A 23,158-nucleotide genomic window follows, 5' to 3' on the forward strand; every position below is an offset into this window, starting at 1 on the left:
GACTTAGCGGCAGCAGCAGCATGCACTCTCTCTCTCTCTTTTTACTACAGTGTCAGGTAGTTCGTGGACCCGCATCCAGATTAACTTGCTATTCCCTGGAAACACCCCGCTCATCCCCAGCTCTGGGTCTATGAACATGCTGTGACCTTGCCCTCACCTCTCCCTGGCCATCCATGGTGGTCTCTTCCACAGTGATCACCGTGGACTGAGTATTAAACTCTGTGATGCCAATGGGGGCCTTCCCACAGCAATGTTTTCTAAAGTGACGCCAGTGAAGCCTGGAAAGTTCAAATGCCCTTTTGAACTGTTTGAAACTGCGAGCCTGTGGAAGAGCTAGTCAGGTTGCCTCTGTCTTCTGTAGGCACATCATCACTGCCACTCACATTACACAGGTCACAGGTCACATTACTATTGTGACGTTTTATGCCCCTAGGGAAACCACACCCACTCTCTGAACATCATTGCGTCTCCCACAGTGCCCAGCTACCGTGCCCTGCATTCTCAGTTGGGGTTCCACAAAAAGCAGGTCTGGAATTAAAAATTTGGTTGTAGATTTTGAGAGAAGCAATCCCAGGAAACCCAAGAGTGAAACCAAGAAATGAGAAAGGCCGGTGAAGATACAACATAGGCCACTGGGGCTCCATCCCACCAGGGACCTGTGGAGAAGCCAAGTGGGTCACAGCTCAGAATTCTGCCCCTAGAAGATGGGCAGCAGTTACCCAGTCTCCTATCTCCCACTGGTAGAGAGAGGTCCCATCCAGGGTGGGCCTAAACTTTATACACAGGTTTGCATGAATGGTGCCTGAGAAATCCCTCAGATGGAGAGAGACTAGATCTGAGGTGGAAAACCATCAGTGGGTCAGAAACTGTCCCCCATGGCTGTGGGCAACTCATGTAGGTCCAGGGGGATACAGCCCAGGACATCACCAGCATCTGCTACAGTAAATGTATCAGCTTCTATGAATGTGTCAGCCAGGTCCCCGATCCTGGGGCCCCCTTTAAGGTAGTCATGACCTCAGAGGACTTCAGGTCACAGGATTTAGCATCAATGCTACCTGATCTGCTAATATATTACTTAGAAATTTGGTCCAGGCTCTCACTTTCTCCTCTGTAAAATAAGATCATTACAAATCTACCATGTGAGTTTGTCGTGATCGTAAATGAAAAATTTATAAAATTCTGTTCAACTGTGATTCAGTATCATCTAGCTCAAGTGGAGACAGTTTTCCAGGGACTCTGGGTGATTTGCCTCAAGGGATATTCTTGGGGGTTGTCTGCGTGATTGAAATGCAAGTATAAAATGCCACCTATCCATCATCACTAGGTGCCTGAAGTTCCCTATTTATTCTAAGATGACTTGTAAGTTGTCTTCTGCTGATGAGTCTTAGGAGGCATCAACAGGGAGAAGGCGAGGGCCAGCAGAAAGGACCCAGGACCGAGGCTATCTGCCTCCCTGGCAGTGTCCTCTCCTCCCCACTAGGTGGCGATGGCATTGAACTTCTGGGGACCTCAAAACCCTGGCCCTCCTCTCCATCCTCCCTTCTGCTTAATTTCCTAGGGCAGTTCTCCCCTCAAAAAAGAAAAGGTATATAAATGTATATCTTTAACTATTTGTGTACTTATAAGGGCTTTCCAGATGGCATAGTGATAAAGAACCCTCCTGCTAATGCAGGAGACACACGAGACGCAGGTTCGGTCCCTGAGTTGGGGAGCTCCCCTGGAAGAGGGCATGGCAACCCGCTCCAGTATTCTTGCCTGGAGAATCCCCATGGACAGAGGAGCCTGGCGGGCTACAGTCCACGGGGTCGCAAAGAGTCAGACACGACTGAAGTGACTTAGTACGCACACACGCATACTTATATGTATATATGCAAATATATAAATAACATAGATGTTATTAAAACATACAGATATAGTCGGGCTTCCCTGGTAGCTCAGTCAGTAAAGAATCTGCCTGCAGTGCAGGAGACCCCGGTTCGATCCCTGGGTTGGGAGGATCCCCTGGAGAAGGAAATGGCAAACCACTCCAGTATTCTTGCCTAGAAAATCCCATGGAAAGAGAAGTCTGGCGGGCAATAGTACATGGGATTCCAAGAGTCGGATACAACTTAGTGACTAAACCACCACAGATATAGTCTGCTTGACCACAACCCTACATCCCTGCTCTCTCCCACCAAATGACTACAGCTGTATTTGTGCATCATATATGTATAGCACATTTAGAAATAGTATTCTGTAAATGTACCTGTGTTTCAGCAAAATTGGCATGCTACTCCCTCTATTCTTCCACCCCTTCTTCCTAACAGTAAGTGATGGAGAGGTCAGAGCACACAGATCTCAGCATCCCAGTGGTCCCCAGGGGGGAGTATGGGAGTGGGAGCCATTTGCCCAGGATGCAAGCAATATGCAGGCATTGCCTGATGAGAATTTTAAAACAATAATAAATCAGATCCAAGTCAGGCTTTTTATTATCACCTTGCACCAGGCACAGGACTTTACCAGTGTCGCTCCAAACATCCAACCCCCTCAGTTCCCCAGTGTTCCAGGAGGGGAGGGACCCACAATCAATAGTTTCTGTAACGATGGACATTCAGGGCTTTTCCAGTGTTTGGGGTTTTAAACAATACCGCAGAAAGTACCAGTGTGCAAACCTCTTTCTACAAGTACAGGAGTAAACGTGCTGACTTGAGGCATAAATGGATCTTTAATTTTAATGAGTACTCCCCAAATTAAACTCTCCAAACTTCCCAGCAGCCTGCGTAGCCACACACTGTGGGGCACATTTTCTCATGCTGTCAACAGTGCTTGGTGTTGTCAGTCTGTTACATTGTTGCCAACTTTATGTGAGGAAAAAAATATATTTCTTTTTAGTTGACATAGTTACTACTGAAATTGAATATTTTTCCCTATATTTACAGCTATTTGCATTTTTTTCCTCTGTGAAAGACACATTTATATGTTCCTTCTATTATTTTGTCAGACTTTGTCTTCTTGATTTTTAGTAATTTATTTTCGAATTACACTGTAGATCTTACTTCTTTGATGGCTACACACTGAAAATACTCTCCCCTGGTCTATCACTTTCACCTTAACTTTAAGTATATTTTACATGCAAAACATTTTGTTACTAATAACTTATCAGTTATTTTCATTTCCTTTAAATTTTGTGTCTTGTTTGAGAAAGTTTTAAATCGCCAAGGTTTTAAGAATGTTTTCCTGTTCTTTTCTAATACTTTATAGATTTGAATTTTGCATTTAGCTCTTCAGTCCATCTGTACTTTACTTTTGGGGATAATGGGAGGTAAGAAGTGCTTCTCTGGTGGCTCAGTGGTAAAGAGTCTGCCTGCAATGCAGGAGACTCAAGAAATGCGGATTTGATCCCTGGGTTGGGAAGATTCCAACATGGAAGTGTCATGTTGGAATGTCACAACATGTCAACCCACTCCAGTATTTTTGCCTGAAAAATCCCAGAGGAGCCTGGCAGGCTATAGTCCAAAGGGTCGCAAAAGAGTCAGACACGACTTAGCAACTAAGCACAGCACGCACACAGCACGAGGTAAGATCTAACATTGTTGTCATCAAATCATTATTGGATTATTAAACTTATATCTGCAGGAAACTATGAGCAGTTTTCTGAGTCATGGAAGCCATATTAGAATCATAAATCCATTCCTTAAAAGATGCTGCTCCTGGAGCTGAGATCCCAGAGAAATTTATCCCACGGGTCCTTATGGAGAGAACACAGAATAAATACAGCCCCCTCCATGAACTGCTTCAAATGACACACACTTTGGAGGCTGCTTCTCACAGTGCCACTCAGTGTGCACCAGTACATGACTCTAGGGACAGCCCAGTCAGCTTGGGCCTACGAGGGGCCAAAATAACCTGACCTCTACCGGTCCGAGCTGCTCCTGGATTGGGTTGTGAGATCTGTCAAGGAGTGGATGGCTGCCTCCCCCAGGCATGAGTGCTGTACAGCTCTGAATTCAAAGAGAGGCACTCTGAGATGTCTTGCAAGACCACGCAAGGTGGTTGTGGAGTGACAACACCCCCCACACCTGCGAACAGTGAGCCACCTGTCAGATCCACCTACCTCTGAGGTGTGTTAAGAGAACACTCCCAAGCAAGGCCTTCAGTCTAATTCAAACTGTATCTGAATTCCCTCCAATGCACAGACTAAAGGATGAGAGTCCCCACTTCTCCACCCCAATTCCTCACCGTTGATTTTCATAGCTTGTTAGCATAGAACCTTCCTTTACATGAAAACTTAAAGAGCTGCTCTGAGATAAGGCTGCCGGTTCCTCATGCCTCTCACTCCCACCTCCACGGCAGCCTCCGCAAGTACAGATCGTAACTTGGAAACAGTTGAGAGCATGTATGATCAAATACCCCCTGCACAGAAGAAAAATCTTAGACAACGACCTGTCAAGTGATTCCCCTTGTTAGTGAGAATTTCTGGTGCCTCCATGACTAGCTGGTTGCAGAGAACAAGTCTAGAAAGCAATGAGATATTTACTGTACATAACAGTTTTTCTTTAACATTCTTGTGTCATAGGCCCTGATGAATTATTAAGTTTTCTCCCCAGTGGGGAAGAGAAATGTGCATGAATACAAGTGCTCAGAGCTTTACATTTTTAACCAGGACTCTGTTGGATATTAAGGAAATGACAACCCACTCCAGTATTCTTGCCTGTAGAATCCCATGGACAGAGGAGCCTGGTTGGCTACAGTCCATACGGTCACAAAGACTTGGACACAACTGAAGGGACTTAGGATGGATGGGCCAAAAATGATGACTTTTGTTTTGCTGTAGTTAAATTGTGGCCCTACTTTGGGCGGATATTAAATAGCGGGGCTACCTGTCAGTTAAAGCCTTTACTTCCTGTGGCAGTAAAGGCGTGTTCACCCCATGAGGGAAATGTTGAGCTCTCTCTAGAGTAGGGATTGCTTTCCAGGTGGCTCAGTGGTAAAGAATCTGCCTGCCAATGCAGGAAACACAGGTTCTATCCCTGGGTCGGGAAGATCCCCTGGAGGAGGCCATGGCAACCCACTCCAGTGTTCTTGCCTGGAGAATCCCATGGACAGAGGAGCCTGGAGGGCTATAGTCTATGGGGTCACAAAGAGTCAGACATGATGAGTGACTAAGTAACAACATTACAGGAGGGACTGGAACCCAGCCCACTCACAGCAGGTAGCAGGTCGTTGGCAATGAAAAGAAGGGGATCGGGAACAGCCCTCAGCCCCACTATCCCAGCCCCTGACCTGAAGTTCAGCACATGATTCTTTAGGAGCCTCTTTGTGCCCCTTCTAAGATTCTGACCCTCATGCTGGCACTACAGTCCAGGTACTGAATCACTATCAAAATCCAAGGATCATGTGACTGAATCTATACCCAGTTCCAATGCTGAGTCAGAGAGAAAAAAAAAAAAGATGAAGTTCACTGTTAATGCTGCTTCCTTCCTAAAAGATGTTTCCACAAAGTGACAGGCCAACTGTAGTCAGTATGAAAATAACTGTGACTTAAATGCGTATTCCTCATATAAATACTGACCTGAGAAGTCCAGGCTAATGGTTTTCTGGGTATTTTGCACAGATTGCCATAATTCCAGAAATGGCTGCTGTTTCAACAAATGGTGTAGTTAATTCTGCCAGACAGGAGATTCCAGAGGGAAAACAGACCAGGGGCACAGCCCACCCATCAGAGGGATTTGGGCTCTGGAAGAGGGATCTGAGTCCCAGATTTCATTGAGGTTTCCTGGTGCCTCAGACGGTAAAGAATCCGCCTGTAATGCAGGAGGCCCGGGTTCAATCCCTGCATCTGAAAAATCTCCTGGAGGAGGAAAAGATGACCCACTCCAGTATTCTTGCCTGGAGAATCCCATGGACAGAGGAGCCTGGTGGGCTACAGTCCATGGGGTCACACAGAGACAGACACGACTGGATGACTAATACTTGCACTTTTCTTGTTTATTTTTAAGTCAATTTTATAATACGAAGGACTCAGAGAACAGCTTGGGAATCACACCAGGACAACCGACCTGTAACTATAAAAGTTAAAATTGAGCCTTCCAGCTGACATCCAGGTGTTGAGCTCCCATAACCCCCTTCACCAGACTGGTCCCCAAGGCCCAGGCCCCCCTGTGCAGCTCCACTGGCCCAACTCAGACCCTCGCACTGGGAGGCGTGCTCCTCAAGGCAGGCAGATGTATTTCAGCATTAAATCTGATAAAATTCCAGGTTCCACCTTCCCATTTCCACCCTGTTAAGCTGACCAAGGATTTGACGTATATTTTTGTAGGTATGACTGTTCTTATCACACTGGTTATTTTTAAAAATGCCTTATTCACCAGAGTACAGCATGTGAATACATCTAGTTTGGGGTTAACATCAATACATCGGGAGAGGATAAACCTCCACCTGAAGGCACCAGAGACAGAGCTTTCCCAGGCCCGCAGAAGAAACGGGACATCGGTGGAGTCGGCCAGCCCCAGGCTCTTTCTGCTCTTCTCGAATTTGGGATCACTGTGTATGCCAAGGGATTTGCACATAGAACCATGGCCATTTGCTGTGTAAAGAGTGTCTAGGGTTAGTTAGCCTTTTGGGGCTTTCCTCTGTAGTCGACTGAAATAATACCTAAAAGCAAGCTGCCAAAATTCTGATTTTTAGGTCAGGATCAGAATCTTTCATCACTGGGGCTGACGAGGGCCACCAGGACACCCGGGTATATTCAGAGGTCTGACGTGTGACCTCTGAGAGTAATCGTTTAGTGGGCCTCCTTTGGAGAGGATGGAGGAGACTAGAGGCTCCCACTGCCCCACCTCGAGTGGCCTGATGGTTGGAAGGCGAGCTCTGGGAAAGCAATGCGAGGACTGGGGTTGTCCAGCCTGGAAGACGTTGACTTTCCTCCCTTAAAACATGCGGAGAATCTGGATGATGGTGGTGATGAGGCTGAGGTGGAGAAAAGCTGCTCTGAATTAAAGCAGGCAGGATTCCAAGGTCTATAAAGACAGACCACCAGGCTGACTGAAGGAAAGGGGGACTGAGAAAATCTGAGTACCCATTGCCAGCGTGCCGCTAGAAAAAGGATCTCCTCACCCCTTTATAATTTCCCCTTGTGAAACAAGAGGTTTCCTTTGCATCTCGGGTTCTTCCCCTGCTCTGCGGTTCTGCAATCTGGTCTCCCTCCAAGGAGTGTGGTTTAGTGTGGAGCTTCTAGCTTTATCTTGGAAGAATGCAAAGAGCTTGGCCTTTAGGGTCAGGCCATCTTCAGCTCAGCCACACTCTAGCCACGTGACCTTGGACAGCCTACTCATGTTAGTGTCCTCAGGGATACAGAGGGGACGACTGGGCCTCTTGAATGAGATTCTGTGTGTGCAGCACCCGGAGCAGTGTTCACCCACACCACACGACCATGCTCAGCCACAGGAACCCTGCAGTTCCTTCCTCCACCCTTCACGTCCCCATCGCCTCCATTTATGTCTACCTTTGTATTTCTCAATCTTGGGAATTCATGGATTACCCAAGAATTTTCAGACGGTATCTGGTTTGAGAATGGCTGCATTAAAACTTAAATACTGTCAATGTAAGAGACCTGTTAGCACCACCAGAAGCATAAATCAAACAAAGGAATGGCAATCCCCTGGCAGCACTCAGGGGCAAGGTGGTTGCCCTGTAACCCACAATGTGCTTTTTTTAGGGTATCAATGAAACAAAAACGAAAAATTAAAGATTAGTATAAAGGACTTGGAAGAACTGATGCTTTTGAACTGTGGTGTTGGAGAAGACTCTTGAGAGTCCCTTGGACTGCAAGGAGATCCAACCAGTCCATTCTGAAGGAGATCAGCCCTGGGATTTCTTTGGAAGGAATGACACTAAAGCTGAAACTCCAGTACTTTGGCCACCTCATGCGAAGAGTTGACTCATTGGAAAAGACTCTGATGCTGGGAGGGATTGGGGGCAGGAGGAGAAGGGGACGACAGAGGATGAGATGGCTGGATGGCATCACCGACTCAATGGATGTGAGTCTGAGTGAATTCCGGGAGTTGGTGATGGACAGGGAGGACTGGTGTGCTGCAATTCATGGGGTCGCAAAGAGTCGGACATGACTGAGCAACTGAACTGAACTGATAAAGAACTTGCAGAGAATCTGCAAGTTCTGCAGATTATAAAGAACTGATAAAGAACCACAGAGAATCTCTTGGAAAAAAAGATATGTTAGTTTATCTGAATGAGTATTCTGTCATCAGGTATTTAAACTTTTACCATACAATTGTACTCATTTCACATGCTAGCAAGGTAATGCTCAAAATCTTTCAAGCTAGGCTTAGTACGTGAACCGAGAACTTCTAGATGAACAAGGTGGGTTTGGAAGAGGCCGAGGAACCAGAGATCAAATTGCAAACATTCATTGGATAATAGAGAAAGCAAGGGAGTTCCAGAGAAACATCTACTTCTGCTTCACTGACTACACTCTGACTGTGTGGATCACAACAAACTGTGGAGAATTCTTAAAGAGATGAGAGTACCAGACCACCTTACCTGTCTCCTCAGAAACCAGTATGCAGGTCAAGAAGCAAGAGTTAGAACCAGACATAGAACAGCTGACTCATTCAAAATTGGGAAAGGAGTACAACAAGGCTGTATATTGTCACCCTGCTTATTTAATTTGTATGCAGAGAACATCATGAGAAATGCCGGGCTGGATGAATCACAAGCTGGAATCAAGATTTCCAGGAGAAATATCAATAATCTCAGATATGAAGATGATACCATCTAATGGCAGAAAGTGAAGGGGAACTAAAGAGCCTCTTGATGAGGGTGAAAGAGGAGAGTGAAAAGATGGCTTGAAACTCAACATTCAAAACACGAAGATCATGGCATCTGGTCCCATCAGTTCATGGCAAATAGAAGGGGAAAAAATGGAAGCAGTGACAGATTTTGTTTTCTTGGGCTCCAAAATCACTGGGGACAGTGACTGCAGCCACGAAATTAAAAGACGCTTGCTCCTTGGAAGAAAAGCTATGACCAACCTAGACAGAATATTAAAAAGCAGAGACATCAACTTTTCCAACAAAGTTCCATAGAGCCAAAGCTATGGTTTTCCCAGTAGTCATGTACGAAGGTGAGAGTTGGACCATAAAGAGGGATGAGCGCTGAAGAATTGATGCTTTTGAATTATGGTGCTGAACAAGACTCTTGAGACTCCCTTGGACTGCAAGGAGATCAAACCAGTGATCAAATATTAAAGGAAATCAGTCCCAAATATTTATTGGAAGGACTGATGCTGAAGCTGAAACTCTAGTACTTTGGCCACTTAATATGAAGAGCCAACTCACTGGAAAAGACGCTGATGCAGGGGAAGGCTGACAGCAAAAGGAGAAAGGGGTGGCAGAGGATTAGATAACATCACCAACTCAATGGACATAAATTTGAGCCAACTCTGGAAGATAGTGGAGGACAGAGGAACCTGGCTATAGTCCATGAGGTCGAAAAGAGTCAGACACGACTTAGCAACTGAACAACAATAACATCATCCTTATTTAGCCAGAATCACCACATTAGGCAGAGAAGGCAATGGCATCCCACTCCAGTACTCTTGCCTGGAAAATCCCATGGATGGCGGAGCCTGGTAGGCTGCAGTCTATGGGGTCGTGAAGAGTCGGACACGACTGAAGCAACTTAGCAGCAACAGCAGCGACATTAGGGGCTTCTCAGGTGGTTCAGTGGTAAAGAATCCACCTGCCAATGCAGGATTCTCGGGTTTGATCCTGGGTCGGGAAGATCTCCTGGAGAAGAGAATGGCTACCCACTCTAGTATTCTTGCCTGGAGAATCCCATGGACAGAGGAGCCTGGTGGGCTACAGAGCATGAGGTCACAAAGAGTCAGACACAACTGAGCATGTACGCACACACTCCACACACTAAATAGAAATGTGCAAAGAAAAGGCAACTTTTTTCCCTTAAATTTCCTCATCAGTCTCCCCACTCTGAAGAGCCAGGAATGTAAAACCAGCCAATCCAACAGACGCTTACTTAGCCGCTTGCAACTTTCTGTTTAAAACTGTATTTTTAAAGTAAATAACCAGTCATCCAACCCCTCCACTTTCTCCAGCTTCACCATCTTGGGTTGTGAGGGGCCTTCTGGCGTCCTCTGAGAGCCGAGCAGTGTTCCTGGTCCCTGCAGATCTCTCAGTGATGGGGCCCCTGTTCATCAAGTCATCCTCTGCACTGGCCCCCAGCCTGGGCATCCCACCAGTGTCTAAGGCTCCGCCCCTGTGTGCTCAGTTAGAACCCTGGATCTCTCCCTCAGGCCCCACCTCGGCTCTCACTTTCATCCATTTCCAACCCTGTCGTGCAGCTCCTGGTCAGCTACCTAATTTCTACTCTAGGGAGCTCCTGGGTGCTTAACCTTCCAGGAACACCCAAGATCTTCCATGAGCCAGCTTCTGAGTGCCCTTGGTGCCACCAGCAGCCTGGGGAGACCCAAGAGCCCAGAGATACTTGACAGGTAAAGCTCACTCCTTAGACAGACGCCTGCTGTGCTGTGCCAGGTTGCTTCATTTGTGTCCGACTCTGTGAGCCCATGGAGTGTAGCCTGCCAGACTCCTCTGTCCATGGGATTCTCCAGGCAAGAATACTGGAGTGGGTTGCCATGCCCTCCTCCAGGGGATCTTCCCAACCCTGGGATCAAACCCTCATCTCTTAGGTATCCTACATTGGCAGGTGGGTTCTTTACCACTAGCTCCACCTGGCAGACGCTTACTCCTCTGCAGTCTGACCCAGGCCTGTTTTCTCCACACCCCGAAGCTCCCCATGCTCTCCACCTCTGAGCCTTATTCCTCTAACTGTGCCGAGCAGCTTCATGCACCCTGGGTCTTAACCATCCTGCTGCTTCCTCACCAACAATGCCTATCCCATGTCAACATATTAAAATGCTCCTCCTCTCTCAAGAACCTGCTCAGAGACCATTCTTCCTGTGGAGCTCCCCCCAAGTCCTAAGACCATAGGCCTCCTTCTCAAGCATCCTGGGGGCATCGGCCACCTTTCCTGAGGTCCTCACCATTGATTCTTATTCAGGGCCAGAAAAAAAAAATCACCATCCAAGGGACCCTGTTTATCAGTCCGGTGATTTTTTTTTTCACTTCTATCATCTGTCTCCTTTTAATTGCCTTTATATAAACAGCTCCCTTTTAAGCATCTGTCCAATTATAAACTGAATCAAGCGAATTTGAAACATGAACTTCATAAAGAATCTGCCACACCTTTTTAGCAGAACAGGATGGTCTAGATTCTTGTTGCGAAATGTTGTGTGATGAAGCCATTCCTGTCGAATGACAAACTGAATGAAAACACCATCTTTTCTCTTATCCTGATAGATGCATTGTTTACTCATTGATTCTTTGTTTACTCATCGATTCTTTGTTTACTTATTGATTCTTGGGTTTGAGAAAATTCACTTAGGCCACTGTCATCTGAAGACTCTTGGTCTGAGATTTTACTTAAACAACCAATTTCGTCCATCATCATTCGAGTCTGTGGAGCTGCTCTCCAACTTCATCTTCTGAGTCATCTAATAATTGTGAAATGTTGTTCTCTCAGTTTTTTTTCCTTTGCCATTATGAAAAATTTGAATTCCCAACTGTATACAGTGAGCTAAAAGCAGACTCAAAATGACGATGATTTATTTCCATGTTGAATCATCCAAGTAATTCCATTTTTCTCTTTTGTTATTCTAGTCTCTTTTTTAGCATAATTGGAAGTATTTGATGAGTAATGATGAAAGATAATTCCCAGGATAATAAAACAGCAAAATATTTCCAAAGATAAGGAAAATGAGATCATGAAAATCTTGTCATGTGTCTTAGATTTATAAAAGGATCCAATGAACCCAGATAATAATTGCAAGATGGAAGGAGTTTTATTTACAGAATTAGTACATTTTCTCTTTGTTCTTCGGGAGTTCTTCAATAAAGAATAAAAGTCATGAAAGACCAAGCCTTTTAAACAGATAGAACAACTCAAAGAGGAAATTCAAAAGCTAATCTTGTGTGCAGTGGACCCTGATGGTACGCTGGGGGTTATCTTGTTAAAATTCCATACACATCTGTCCAACATGAGGTGAAGAATAGAGTGAGACTTAACGATTTCCATGTCTTCCTGGAGTTTCCCAGGCCCGGTCAGGGCTCTACTCATAGAGGGAGCTCTAGGAGATGGTAGGAGCCAGAGATGTAATTGTGTGACTATCAAGGGAAGGTGGCATAATATTCCTTAACTGTGCACAAGAACCTCACACCATCTCAAAATCTTTGTGATCTGCCCAGAATATGGTTCTTTCCTCTCTCCCTTTTAGCTGGGTAACTGCTGCACTTTGAATCTCAACTCAAACACCACTTCCACAAGCCAGCTTTCCCTAACTCTCAGCCCTCCCATCAGGTGCCCCTTAGCAGGGCTGTCAGAGCCTCCATCCCCACCCCTGCTTCTCTGCACTTAGCAGGGTTTTAGTGTCTCCTCCACTGGGAGCTGGTGGAGGTTTGCTCAGACTTGCATCCTCAGTACCAGCACAGTGTTGCCCCTAGTAGCCACTGGATAAGTATTCTGCAAATGAAAAACACTGAATTCACTTTTCTGACTACAGATGCTCACCTGCCTAAAGTTTTGTTTTGTTTTGTTTTTTTTAATCGAAGGATAATTGCTTTACAGTATTGCATTGGTTCTGCCTAAAGTTCTAACAAAGTGTTAAGATGCATATGTTTGAGAAAGTAAGAATAAAAAGTAAGAGCTCATCCATAGGGAAAGCAGATCAAGCAAGAGCCTCATTTTCTGGTTTAGTTTACCTTCATTTTCATTGACCTTTGGTGGTTTAGTCGCTAAATCATGTCTGATTCTTCAACCCCATGGACTGGAGCCCACAAGGCTCCTCTGTTCATGGGATTTCCCAGGCAAGAATACTGGAGTGGGTTGTCATTTCTTTCTCCTGGGGATCTTCCCAACTCAGGGACTGAACCCCCATTTCCTATGTCTCCTGCCTTGCAGGCAGATTCTTTATCCACTGAGCCATCAGGGAAGCCTCATGTAAAGGACTGACCTTTACCTGGCGATTATCGGGAACAACAGGGCTGTAGCAGAGGGTCTTCAGCTCGTGATTCTGGCTTTCCTTCAGGTGCCAGGTGGTTTATCAGAGACTGACACCAGCAGTGAGGCTCGGCACCCCCGGGCCAGCACAGACACCACAGAAGAGAAACGGAGGAACAGGCTGTACGAGCTAGCAAGGAAAATGAGTGAGAAGGAGACTTCTTCTGGGGAGGATCAGGAATCCGAGCCCAAGACTGAGTCCGAGAACCGGAAGGAAAGTCTGTCCTCTGAAGACAACAGCCAGAGTGTCCAGGAAGAGCTGAAGAAGGTAAGGGCTGTGAAGTCACAGCAGACAGCCCAGTCTCTGCCCGGTCTCTTGCCGCTGGGGCGAGGCTCTGTATTTGTGCTGAGATGTGCTGAGACCCCAAAGAGCACTCTCTAAGATGCCCATCCCTGTGCACTTGGGAGAGCCCAGGAAAACTTGACTTGATTAATGCAGAGTTATTCAATCAGGAAAATAGCCCCGCATGTCCTTGGATATCTCCCAAGACCTGTCATATCCCATCTTTCATCAAGACAGCCCTTGCCTTTCGAGTCTGTAATGTAGTACCCACAGTCTTTCTTACTGGTAAGAGCTGTGTTATTTCGCACCACCCTCCCCCCGAGGAATGTTTCCTGTGGATTGAGGGCATCTAGCCAGCCCTCTTTTAGCCAGTGCTAAAGCTTCATCTCATAGTATAAAGTCTTCACACTGAAAGTTGCCTTCTAGGTCACTATCTCTGCAGTTTTCAGATTTGGGCTTGACTTACTTAGAACCTTTCCCAAACAAACCTTATATGGAATCCCAGGGTTCTAATCAGATACAAACACTGCTGGTCCGAGGGGTCTCCCAAACCCCAATCACTTGATCTTCAGTCCCACTGTCCTCTCTTCCTTCCAAGCCCAAGTAGGCCACCGAGTTCCAAGGGACGTGGTGTGAAAACCACAGAAAACAGACCCTGCCTCTGGCAGAAGGGGATCCCAGCCTCTCTCCCACCATCCTCCATGACCTGCCTGGGTTCCCCCCACAGCTCCTCCCTAAGTACGTCCACCCTAGACTCGACCCCGCTGCCTCCTGGCAGGGGAGAAGCCAGCATTTGTTCAGCGTCTCCTATGTGTCTGGTGCTTTGCATGTGTCAGTTCATTTAATGTAAAACCTCTGAGGCAGACACAGCCCCATGTGCAGAGGAAGAAACTGAGACCAGTCGTGAAGGTCCTTGCTCAAGGCCTACAGCTAGTAGGTTTCGGAGGCTGCATCACAAACCTCTTGGCCTCAAGTCACAGGCTCCTTCCTCTATAAGCTGCTGCTTCTGAAACTCAGATTACATCTTGTCTGGTAATATCTCAAATTCTTTGTACTTAGGATCCATTTTTTCCCTATTCTGAGAGTAGGCTCTCTAAGCTAATGACTGCTGGTAACCCATATATATAGTCTATGAGCCCCCTTCATCTGCTCAGCAGCCAAGCTGGGGTGCTAAGCAGGGGGCTGGCCAGCCCAAGCAGTCTGCACCGTCCTTCATGGCTGAGCCCCTGAACCTTCCAACACCTCACACTCTGCCTTTCACTCATTCCCAGCCCATCCTCCACAACCATTGAATCCTCCCTCATAAACCAGCCGGTTCCTGTGCCTGGGGATGGTATATCCCTCTTTCCCCTGGCATGTCTGTGGGTGGAGAGCAGATTCTGGCCTTCACAGGCAGCCCTTCCCTGGGATGTGGGCTCCAACCCCTTGCCTCGTCTCCAGTTATGAGCTTTGATCCTCTCTGCTGCTTGAACCGATGCCCCATTACAGTCACATTTTGTCTGCTAGGGCTGAGAGCCAGAGGGCAACTGAAGCATAGTGTGTTATTTCTTACGATGACTCCACATCCTACTGACTTTGCTGCCTCGTGGTCCCAACTCACGCTGTACCGGTGGGGTGCTGGGCTGGGATGAGTCCAGCACATTCAACCCCCATTCACCTGCGAGCCTCACCTTCTGGAGGCACAGCCACCCATCTGTACTGGGCTCTGCTGGGTGGAATGTGAACAGGAAATGGAGGCAAGTCCTGGGCACTTTGACCCTTCCTGCCTCCACCCTGCCCTGTGCCCTCGCTGAGTAGGAAATTAGGGGCATCGCTTTTATCCAAACTCCCAAATGTGCCAGTTTCCCAAAGTTAAAGTTTTTCCCACCACCAACCATGAATCAGTGTATATAAAAACGCAGATAGCAAACCAAAAGAGAAAATTAATATATCTTTCTCCATCAAGAATGGGTTACTCTGATTAAAGGAAAACAGAAATAGAGGTTCATCTATGAAAGGTTGTTTAGAATCAGAAGGGTGTAAAGAGAGGCTTCAGGGTTAGACAGAGTGTGAAACACAGCCATGCAGTTTGCAAACTCTGGACTTTGGTTCTAAGTCCAGGCCTTTTCTTGTCTGCTCACTACACCTGCCTCCTAGCTGCCCTCTGTGGCCCCTCCAGTCCTTTGTCCACTCAGCGGCTGGAGCTGCCTGTGGCCCTTGAACTTGCTCCCAGCATGTCAACAAGCCCACGTGCACCTTGTTTTTATATCTATCCCTAGGACCCTGTCTGGGTCTTCATGGTTGATTGGACAAATGCACGTTGGCCTCATCTGTACAATGGGTATAACCATGCCCCTTTATAGAGTTGAGACAACTGAAGTTTACAGCATAGGTGTAACACAAAGCCGGAGCCCAGCAAATAGTAATAACCTCAGAGCCCCTTTAACAACCTCAAGGAGAAGAAACTTCGCTGTTGTGAAATGACACCCCTGTGCTAGCACTGAAGGAAGAGCTTAGTACCTATTTGCCATCCATGCATGCAGTGTCAAGCCAGAGGTCTCTAACCACATGCGGTGCTTTGTCATGCTCTGAAGAATGGGACGGGGAAAATACTGCATCAGAACCTCCCAGGTCCCCACCTTCAGGACCAGAGTGAATATGACTGCCCTTGTAATATGACCACAACCAGTCTGTGCAGTGCACACACGCAGACACACACACACCTTGGTTGGGGAGTGGATCTGGGCTAAAGAAACTGTTCCAGAAACTGTTGATGCTCGCCTTATCTCTTTACTGTGCTGCTGCACACTGGCCCAAGGTCCACCTGCCTGGGGTCCCTGACACAGCAGGAGCGCCCCTTCCTGTGCAGAAGGTAGGCCGGGAGTGTCTAGACTCTAGACACTGGTCTAGAAGCACAGTCTAGGCAGTGCTCCCCTCCCCAAAAAGAGCCCTATCCAGTGACTGATAGAGTATAAATCCTCCAGCTCCTTTGCCTGTTCTGGGGCAATGATCTTGGGATGTATGCTGCCCACTGATGCCCAGTAAATCTTGCTCTGGGCACCTGCAGTGAGGACCAGCTCAAGCAGGCTTTCTTCCCTTCCCTGCCTCTCTTCTCCACTCCTCCACTGGTTCCTGGGACCACTTCTCAAATAAACTCCAAGCACTCGAAGCCATGTTTTGGGGTCTGCTTTTGGGGAAACCAGACTGAGACAGTAACCAAACCAGAGAACACATGGAGCCCCAGATCACAAACACTCACTGCAGTGTTTGTGACTGAGCAGTGGGGAAATCTAAAAGCCTAGCTGACTGTTAGCAGCCTCTGCCTGACCTGGAGGATCCCTCATCCAGACAGAGCCTCATCCAGACTTCACGTCCCTCCTGCCTCTACCATGGATTCTGTAATCTGGGGCCCATAGCAGAATAATGTTCATATTCCCATCAACACAGGGACATCAGCAGCAGGTCAGTGTCCTTAGTATGACAACCCATGTAGAAATTAGGGCTTCACAGTCTTGTCCAGCAGCAGAAGAACCATTTTAGAAATAGGCTTTTTTGGACGGGAGTCAGCCCTTGGCTGTAGACAGAACTGGTCCCTACAGCTGATTCACTTTGGCTGGGTGTTCCACGCCTGAGGATGAGTTAAGGATGATCACTGCCATTTGAGTTTTAACTACCTAAAGAACCAGCTTGTAAAGCTTGGGGCTAGTCCAGAAACCTGGACTCCTAGAGGGTTATATTTTTAACTGAAGCCATCTTGGTTCCATTGAACCTCAGTGGTCAACCTTCCATACCTTGGGATCCTTGAAGCCCAGGAATGAGCCTTTGCTTCTCCTCCACCACTAGGCAGGTGACTGTGCCAATGGTTATGGGAGAAAGGGCTGGCTAAAGTGCTTCCTAGAACCATCTGCCTCTAGATATGTAGGTGCTGCGTTCCTGAGGGCAGGATGTAAAGAAGGACCAGGAACTCCTGGCCGGAGTTTGGAGGCTACATGCAGGGGCTGGATCTCCCACAAACCCCTTATCTCCCAGACTTACAGCAGAGACCCCCAAGGTCCCTTCTGGCTCCAAAGAGTCATGGCTCTAGACATGTCATGAATTAAATACATTTTTGTTTCCTGAAATAAGTGTCATTTATTACACTATTTATATGACAGAAGATGTCCTGTGTGTCAATCTTTTGGAAAATGAGTGTTTGTTGAAGACCCAGATTAGTGAATTCTTGCATTAATAGTCAAATCCGTACACGCAGTGTCTTAAAGGCATTATTTAAATGTCTTTGTTTATTAACTATCACAGGTAACTGAATCATTGTGTTTTATTTTCACAAGGGAGTCACAGACCAGCAGGTATCTCCCCTATCCACAGTTTCATGAAATAGTTCTCATCAAAGTACTGAGCAAAAAGTAGTAAGTGCCTTTCTCTGCAAATAAGAGATAAATCTGTACATCTTCTCACAGCCACTCCTCATTAATTAGTATCAAGTCACATAGAAACACAGTCCTGGTCAATGGTCAAGCAGACAGATTGACTGTTGTCCGAGAAAGCCCAGAGCTGTAGGTCTCTGCAGCGTAACGTGCTGTGAAACACGTGTTGCTGTCACATAAAGTCAAGTCCTGTCCAACGTGTCTCACCCTTGTAAAACGGCTCACCATCCACATGAGGATTCAGTGTCTCTCACTCGAGGTAGCGTGATTTGAGAAGCGTGTCTCCGTCTTCGGTTGGTGCTAATTTGAATATAAGGTTCAATCCTAACTTGTATCTTACAAGCTGTCCTGATCTCAGGAGGCCTTATGCCTGTTGAGGAATCAACACTTCTTTTCTAAGATTCTATTAAACAACTGGCTGTAGGGAAAAATAGAAACTTCACCACTTAGAGCTACAGCTCTTATCCACAGCGCTTGAACAGGTGAGGTCCCACCTCACCGTGTTGTCACGGGCATCCCTCATCCCCACACTCTTGTCCTCCGTGTGTGGGGGAGGGGCCTTTGAGATTGGGAAGAGAGTTCGGGGTTCTCTCCTGGATCATGAGGACTTCAGCAGAACATCTTCCTCTCTAGGCAAAAGATGAGCTAAGCCCTTGAGAATTAATATTCTCATAATGCTAGTAGATAAAAGGGCAGTCTACATAAGCAGACAGTTGACCAAAAACAAAAAAGAATAAGGTGAATGACCAATAAGCATATGAAAAAATATTCAATTTTCATTGTATCTCAACTGTATTCAATGCAACACCCAGCCCAGAACTTGGCATATGTTTCGTACATTCATTCATTTTTTTTCCATTCAGCAGAAGCACACTGAGGCAATGGGAAGACAGCCATGAACAGGGCAAAGTTTAGCATTTGTTCAGACAAGCAATAAAAATGCAAATTGAAATAATGAAATGCCACTTGCCTAACAAATTAATGGTTAAAAAGGACAATAATTTATGTTGGTAAGAGTTCAGAGGACCAGGCAGTCTAACATACACAAAGTAGCACATATTAGCATGGGTGACTTGGTGACTCAAAGCAATCCAAGCGTGCATACCCTTTGACCCAGCAAATATACTTTCGATCATTTATCCTGAGGAATAACTAGACAAGCAGCCAAGGGTATATCACAATGCAGATCATTAAGTGTTATATTAGGTTATATTAGGTTATATATAAGTGGTTATATATATATATAGGTTATATATATATAAATAATATATATATTAGGTTATATATAAGTGTTATATTAGGAAAACCTTGAAACAACCTAAGTGTCCAACAATAGGGAGTTTTGGGAAAATGGAGAGGATGAGGTCCAGAAAACAGGTGGGGTGTCAACAATGGAACAGCAAAGACAGAATGGTCCAGATATAAGTAAGTGGGTAAATTTGATTTTTAGGAAGATGAACAAAATTTGTTTTGTGTTCTAAGCCTCCCCGAACCCCTTGCCCCACTTACTGAAGCAAAGTGCACAGTAAAGCCAACCCACTGACACTGGGTTGTGAAGGAAAGTTTATTGCAGGGCGCTAAGCAAGAGTGGGGATGGCTAATGCTCAAAAAGTGGGAACTCCCCGATGGCTTTCAGGGAAAGGTTTTTAAAGACAGGGTGAGGGAGAGGGTTGCAGGGTGCGTGATCGGCTTGTATACATTCTTCTGATTGGTTGGTGGTGAGGTAATCGGGAATCAACATCATCGACCCTCTGATTCCGTCCTGTCTGGGGCCTTCATGATGGTGGTCAGCATGCAGTAAACATGGTCCACCTGATGGGGGTTTTGGTGTCTGCAAACAGCTCAAAGGACATGGCTCAGAAACGTATCTATAGCCCTTGAGAGGAACTAAAGGTCTTTGACTTTGTTTAATGGCTAAACTATTATTTTGTCTCACTTGACTGTTTTTCTTTGTTTCTGCATTTTCTCACTTCTAAATGTATTAAATTTACTCTTTAGAACTCAGGTTTGGCTTAGGAAGGTAAAGTCTTTCTATAAACAAGAGGCAGGCCGAGGACATGGGAGAGTCTGTCCTGGGAATTCCCCATAGGGTCCTGCTTGGTTACATCTCTAGCCCCCTGAACTAGAAGGCAAGTTTGCTTTCTGAAAGTGAGGGGATGGTGAAATTGGATTGTCAGGATTGTGGACAGGGTTTGAAATAGCTATTGCATAGAATGGGAGAAAAATGTGTGGAGAAATATAAAGGATCCCCAGGGTAAAATCAGAGATCAAAAACACTTACCAGAGTTACAAAGAACATGTAAAAGAAAACAGCAACTCTGCGCTCTAAATATAAAACAGATAAACAATTCAGACCTACAGTATAGCACAAGGACCTATATCCAATATCTTGTAATAACCTACAATGAAGAAGAACCCGAGAAAGGATAGATAGTTATGTTTAACTGAAGCACTGTGCTGTATACCTGAAACTCACACAACATTGTAAATCAACTTCAGTTAAAAAAAATAGAATATAGCAAATTTGATGCAAATGAATGCAAAATAAAAATTCATCCTATTCAAAGAAAAGGTCTAGTAGGAGCAGGTCTATTCACAAATCCAGATCATTCAGCACAATACACAGTACAGCTCAAGGGGTTCTGGGGTTTCCATGAGAACTCCCCATTTCATAACCAAGATTTACAGATATGAATCTCAAACCAGATTGGAGGGGTGGGGAGATAAAACAGAAATTCCCTGGTGGCTCAGTGATAAAGAATCCGCCTGCCAATGCAGGAGACACAGATTTGATCCCTGAGTCGGAAAGATCCCCTGGAGAAGGAAATGGCAACTCTTGCTTGGAAATTCTCCTGGACAGAGGAGCCTGGAGGGCCACAGCCTATGGGGTCACAAAAGAGTTGGACACGACTTAGCAACTAAACAACAATCCATCCATAATAGGGAAAAAAAATGTGAAGTTAAAACTTAACAAGAAAACTGCAAATCTCTAAGAAACCTACCAGTTTGCTGGTAGGAAGGACCATGCAAAGAAGAATTCTTCCAAAATGAGGATAGACATTTAGTGTAATTCAAATAAAAATCTGAACCAGAAGTTTTTTAACTTTTCAAAAAGATTAAAAAAATCATCTGATAAAATAAAGAATAATCTAGAAATTTTTAGAAAAATAAAGAGGACCTATTAAGATAGTACATTGTTTTAAAGACAGAGTAATTAAACTTATGAGATATTAGTAAAGGATGCAATGAAATAGTTCAGAAGTATGGTCTAGAATATTCTTAATTTAACTCATGATTTATCTCATATTTACCACCCACCCACCTCTTACCCCTGGTCAGGCAGAGATCAATTTTTAAGAAATGTGTTGAGACATACGTGCACTTGTTCTTTGGAAGGGAGTGATGTGGCTGGAGAGGAAGGTCCTTAGTGTTCACCCAAACGAAGGAATTAATGGCCATCCCTGGTTGGCAGGCCCAGCATTAGGTACAGGAGACACTAACAGAAAAGATGCCAACTTCCTGTGAGAAGTGGTAGCACAAGTTCTAGAGTTTGAATCCCTATTCATTTACCATTTGTTCAACAAATAATTGTTGAACTATTCTAAGAGCTAGAATAATACAGTAGGGACTGGCGAGGAAAGGTCCCTGCTCTGCTCTGGTGGGATTTCCCTGCTGTTGAGGGGTGACAGCTGAGAAGTGTGTAAACACAGGCAGTGGAAGGTGTGCACAGTTACCAGTGCCCAAGAAAAGATTCAGCAGGAGAGTCATGGATGCAGCTGGGAGGAGGACGTGTCCTGGATGGTCCTGACTTTTCTGACCGACTGTGCTTTCCACTGAAACCCAAAGGACAAGAAGAAAAACGTCAGGCAAAGATCTAAAGGAAGGGCTTTCCAGGCAAATACATGCAAGGCCTTAAGGTGGAAATGACCTTGACAAGTTCAAGGAACCGCCTGAAGATGTAGAGTGGCTGGGGCAACATAGCCATGGAGAGAGAGATGAGGAGCCAGAGCAAGCCAGCCATGTGGGCCGTGCAGAGAACATCGGCTTCTGTTCTGTGTGAGACGGGAAGAACCTGGAAAGATTTCAGCAGGAGGATCCTATATTTATGAAGATCGCCTTGGTTGCCAGGTGCACCTCCTTTCCAAGTGAACGTGGAAGGTGGTTTCCTGTGTCACTAGGCTATTTCAGAGCCAAGCACGTGCCCTCGCAGAACCCTGTTTACCGACAGCCATGGGGAAGTGTTTCCAGTGAGTATCAGGAACTGATTTTCTGAACAGCCAGAGTGCAAAAAGCAAAAGAGATCGACGACCATGAGTACCATGGTCAGGGAGGGAGTCCTGCCTGCTGAAGACTTGCCCGGGCAGGTTTGGTCACAGGCAGTGGCCCCAGCGTTCCCTTCCTCTCTCATCGTTACCAGGTCCTGGAGCAGCCATGCTCAGGTGCCTGCATCAGACTACGGGGACTCCACCCAGGAAGGGAGAGAAAATGACCTCAGAGAGACATACAGACCAGTGGGTTTAACTCCATAACTAAACTAAATGTGCAAATAGCAGACTTTTAAAATTCATTTCAATCATCACCATCAAAAATAATCTTATTTTTTTCATGTATAACTTTGATCATCAAAATCTAGATGATTTCAGAACCCAAACATCCCCAGAGGTCCATTCTCTAATCTCTGTTACATTTCATGTCGCAGTTTATTACACATGCTAATTTATTAGGTCCATGCTCCAATTTCTTTCCACAATTCTGTGCCACCTTCTTACATCAAGTCACTCTCTGGGGACATGAGTCTGTTCATGGAGAATGTATTTTGACGGGTGGTAGAGGCATCGCTGAAGCGCCTTATGTTTCATGAGAACTGAAACATATTTGCACTGAATTTTTCTAACAGATTTCTGTCATCTATTTAGGATGACATATGGAGTTTCTTTTCTTACCTTTGAGGAAGAAAAAAATACATGAAATCAGGGCATTTGGACAAATTTCCTTGCTTGCTCTGGTGGTTTGATAGGAGCATTTCATAGAGCCAAGGCAGCACCTATGATGTGGGACAGAACAGTAATGAGCAGGCTGGGAAGTCTGGATCACATTTGGAGCAGGTTTCCTCAGACACCACATTCTCATTCACTCTGGTTGCCCTGGTGGCTCCACCTCAGGTAGGCTCAGCAAGGCTCAGAACAGGAGCTGGTCCCTCGGGAGATCTCAGGTTTTGGTGTGTGGCTTGCTCATTGGTGTACAAATCAACATGGGCTTCCCTTGTGGCTCAGCTGGAAAAGAATCTGCCTGCAGTGTGGGAGACCTGGGTCTGATCCCTGGATTGGGAAGATCCCTGGAG

General features: G+C 45.8%; 1 protein-coding gene across 3 annotated transcripts in view; it reads left to right on the forward strand.

Moving 5' to 3' along the window:
• MYRIP (myosin VIIA and Rab interacting protein) overlaps window positions 1–23,158 on the forward strand; it is a 224,861-nt gene that overhangs the window by 167,758 nt on the left and 33,945 nt on the right. For 2 of the 3 annotated variants that reach the window (XM_070359163.1, XM_070359164.1), the window contains exon 11: window positions 13,160–13,399. The exons of the other annotated variant lie outside the window; for it this stretch is intronic. In XM_070359163.1, the coding sequence (XP_070215264.1) occupies window positions 13,160–13,399 (240 nt within the window). The remainder of the gene's footprint in view (window positions 1–13,159; window positions 13,400–23,158) is intronic. 3 annotated transcript variants of the gene reach the window in all.

Source organism: Bos mutus, chromosome 22 (assembly GCF_027580195.1).
Source record: "Bos mutus isolate GX-2022 chromosome 22, NWIPB_WYAK_1.1, whole genome shotgun sequence".
Taxonomy (NCBI): Eukaryota; Metazoa; Chordata; class Mammalia; order Artiodactyla; family Bovidae; genus Bos; species Bos mutus.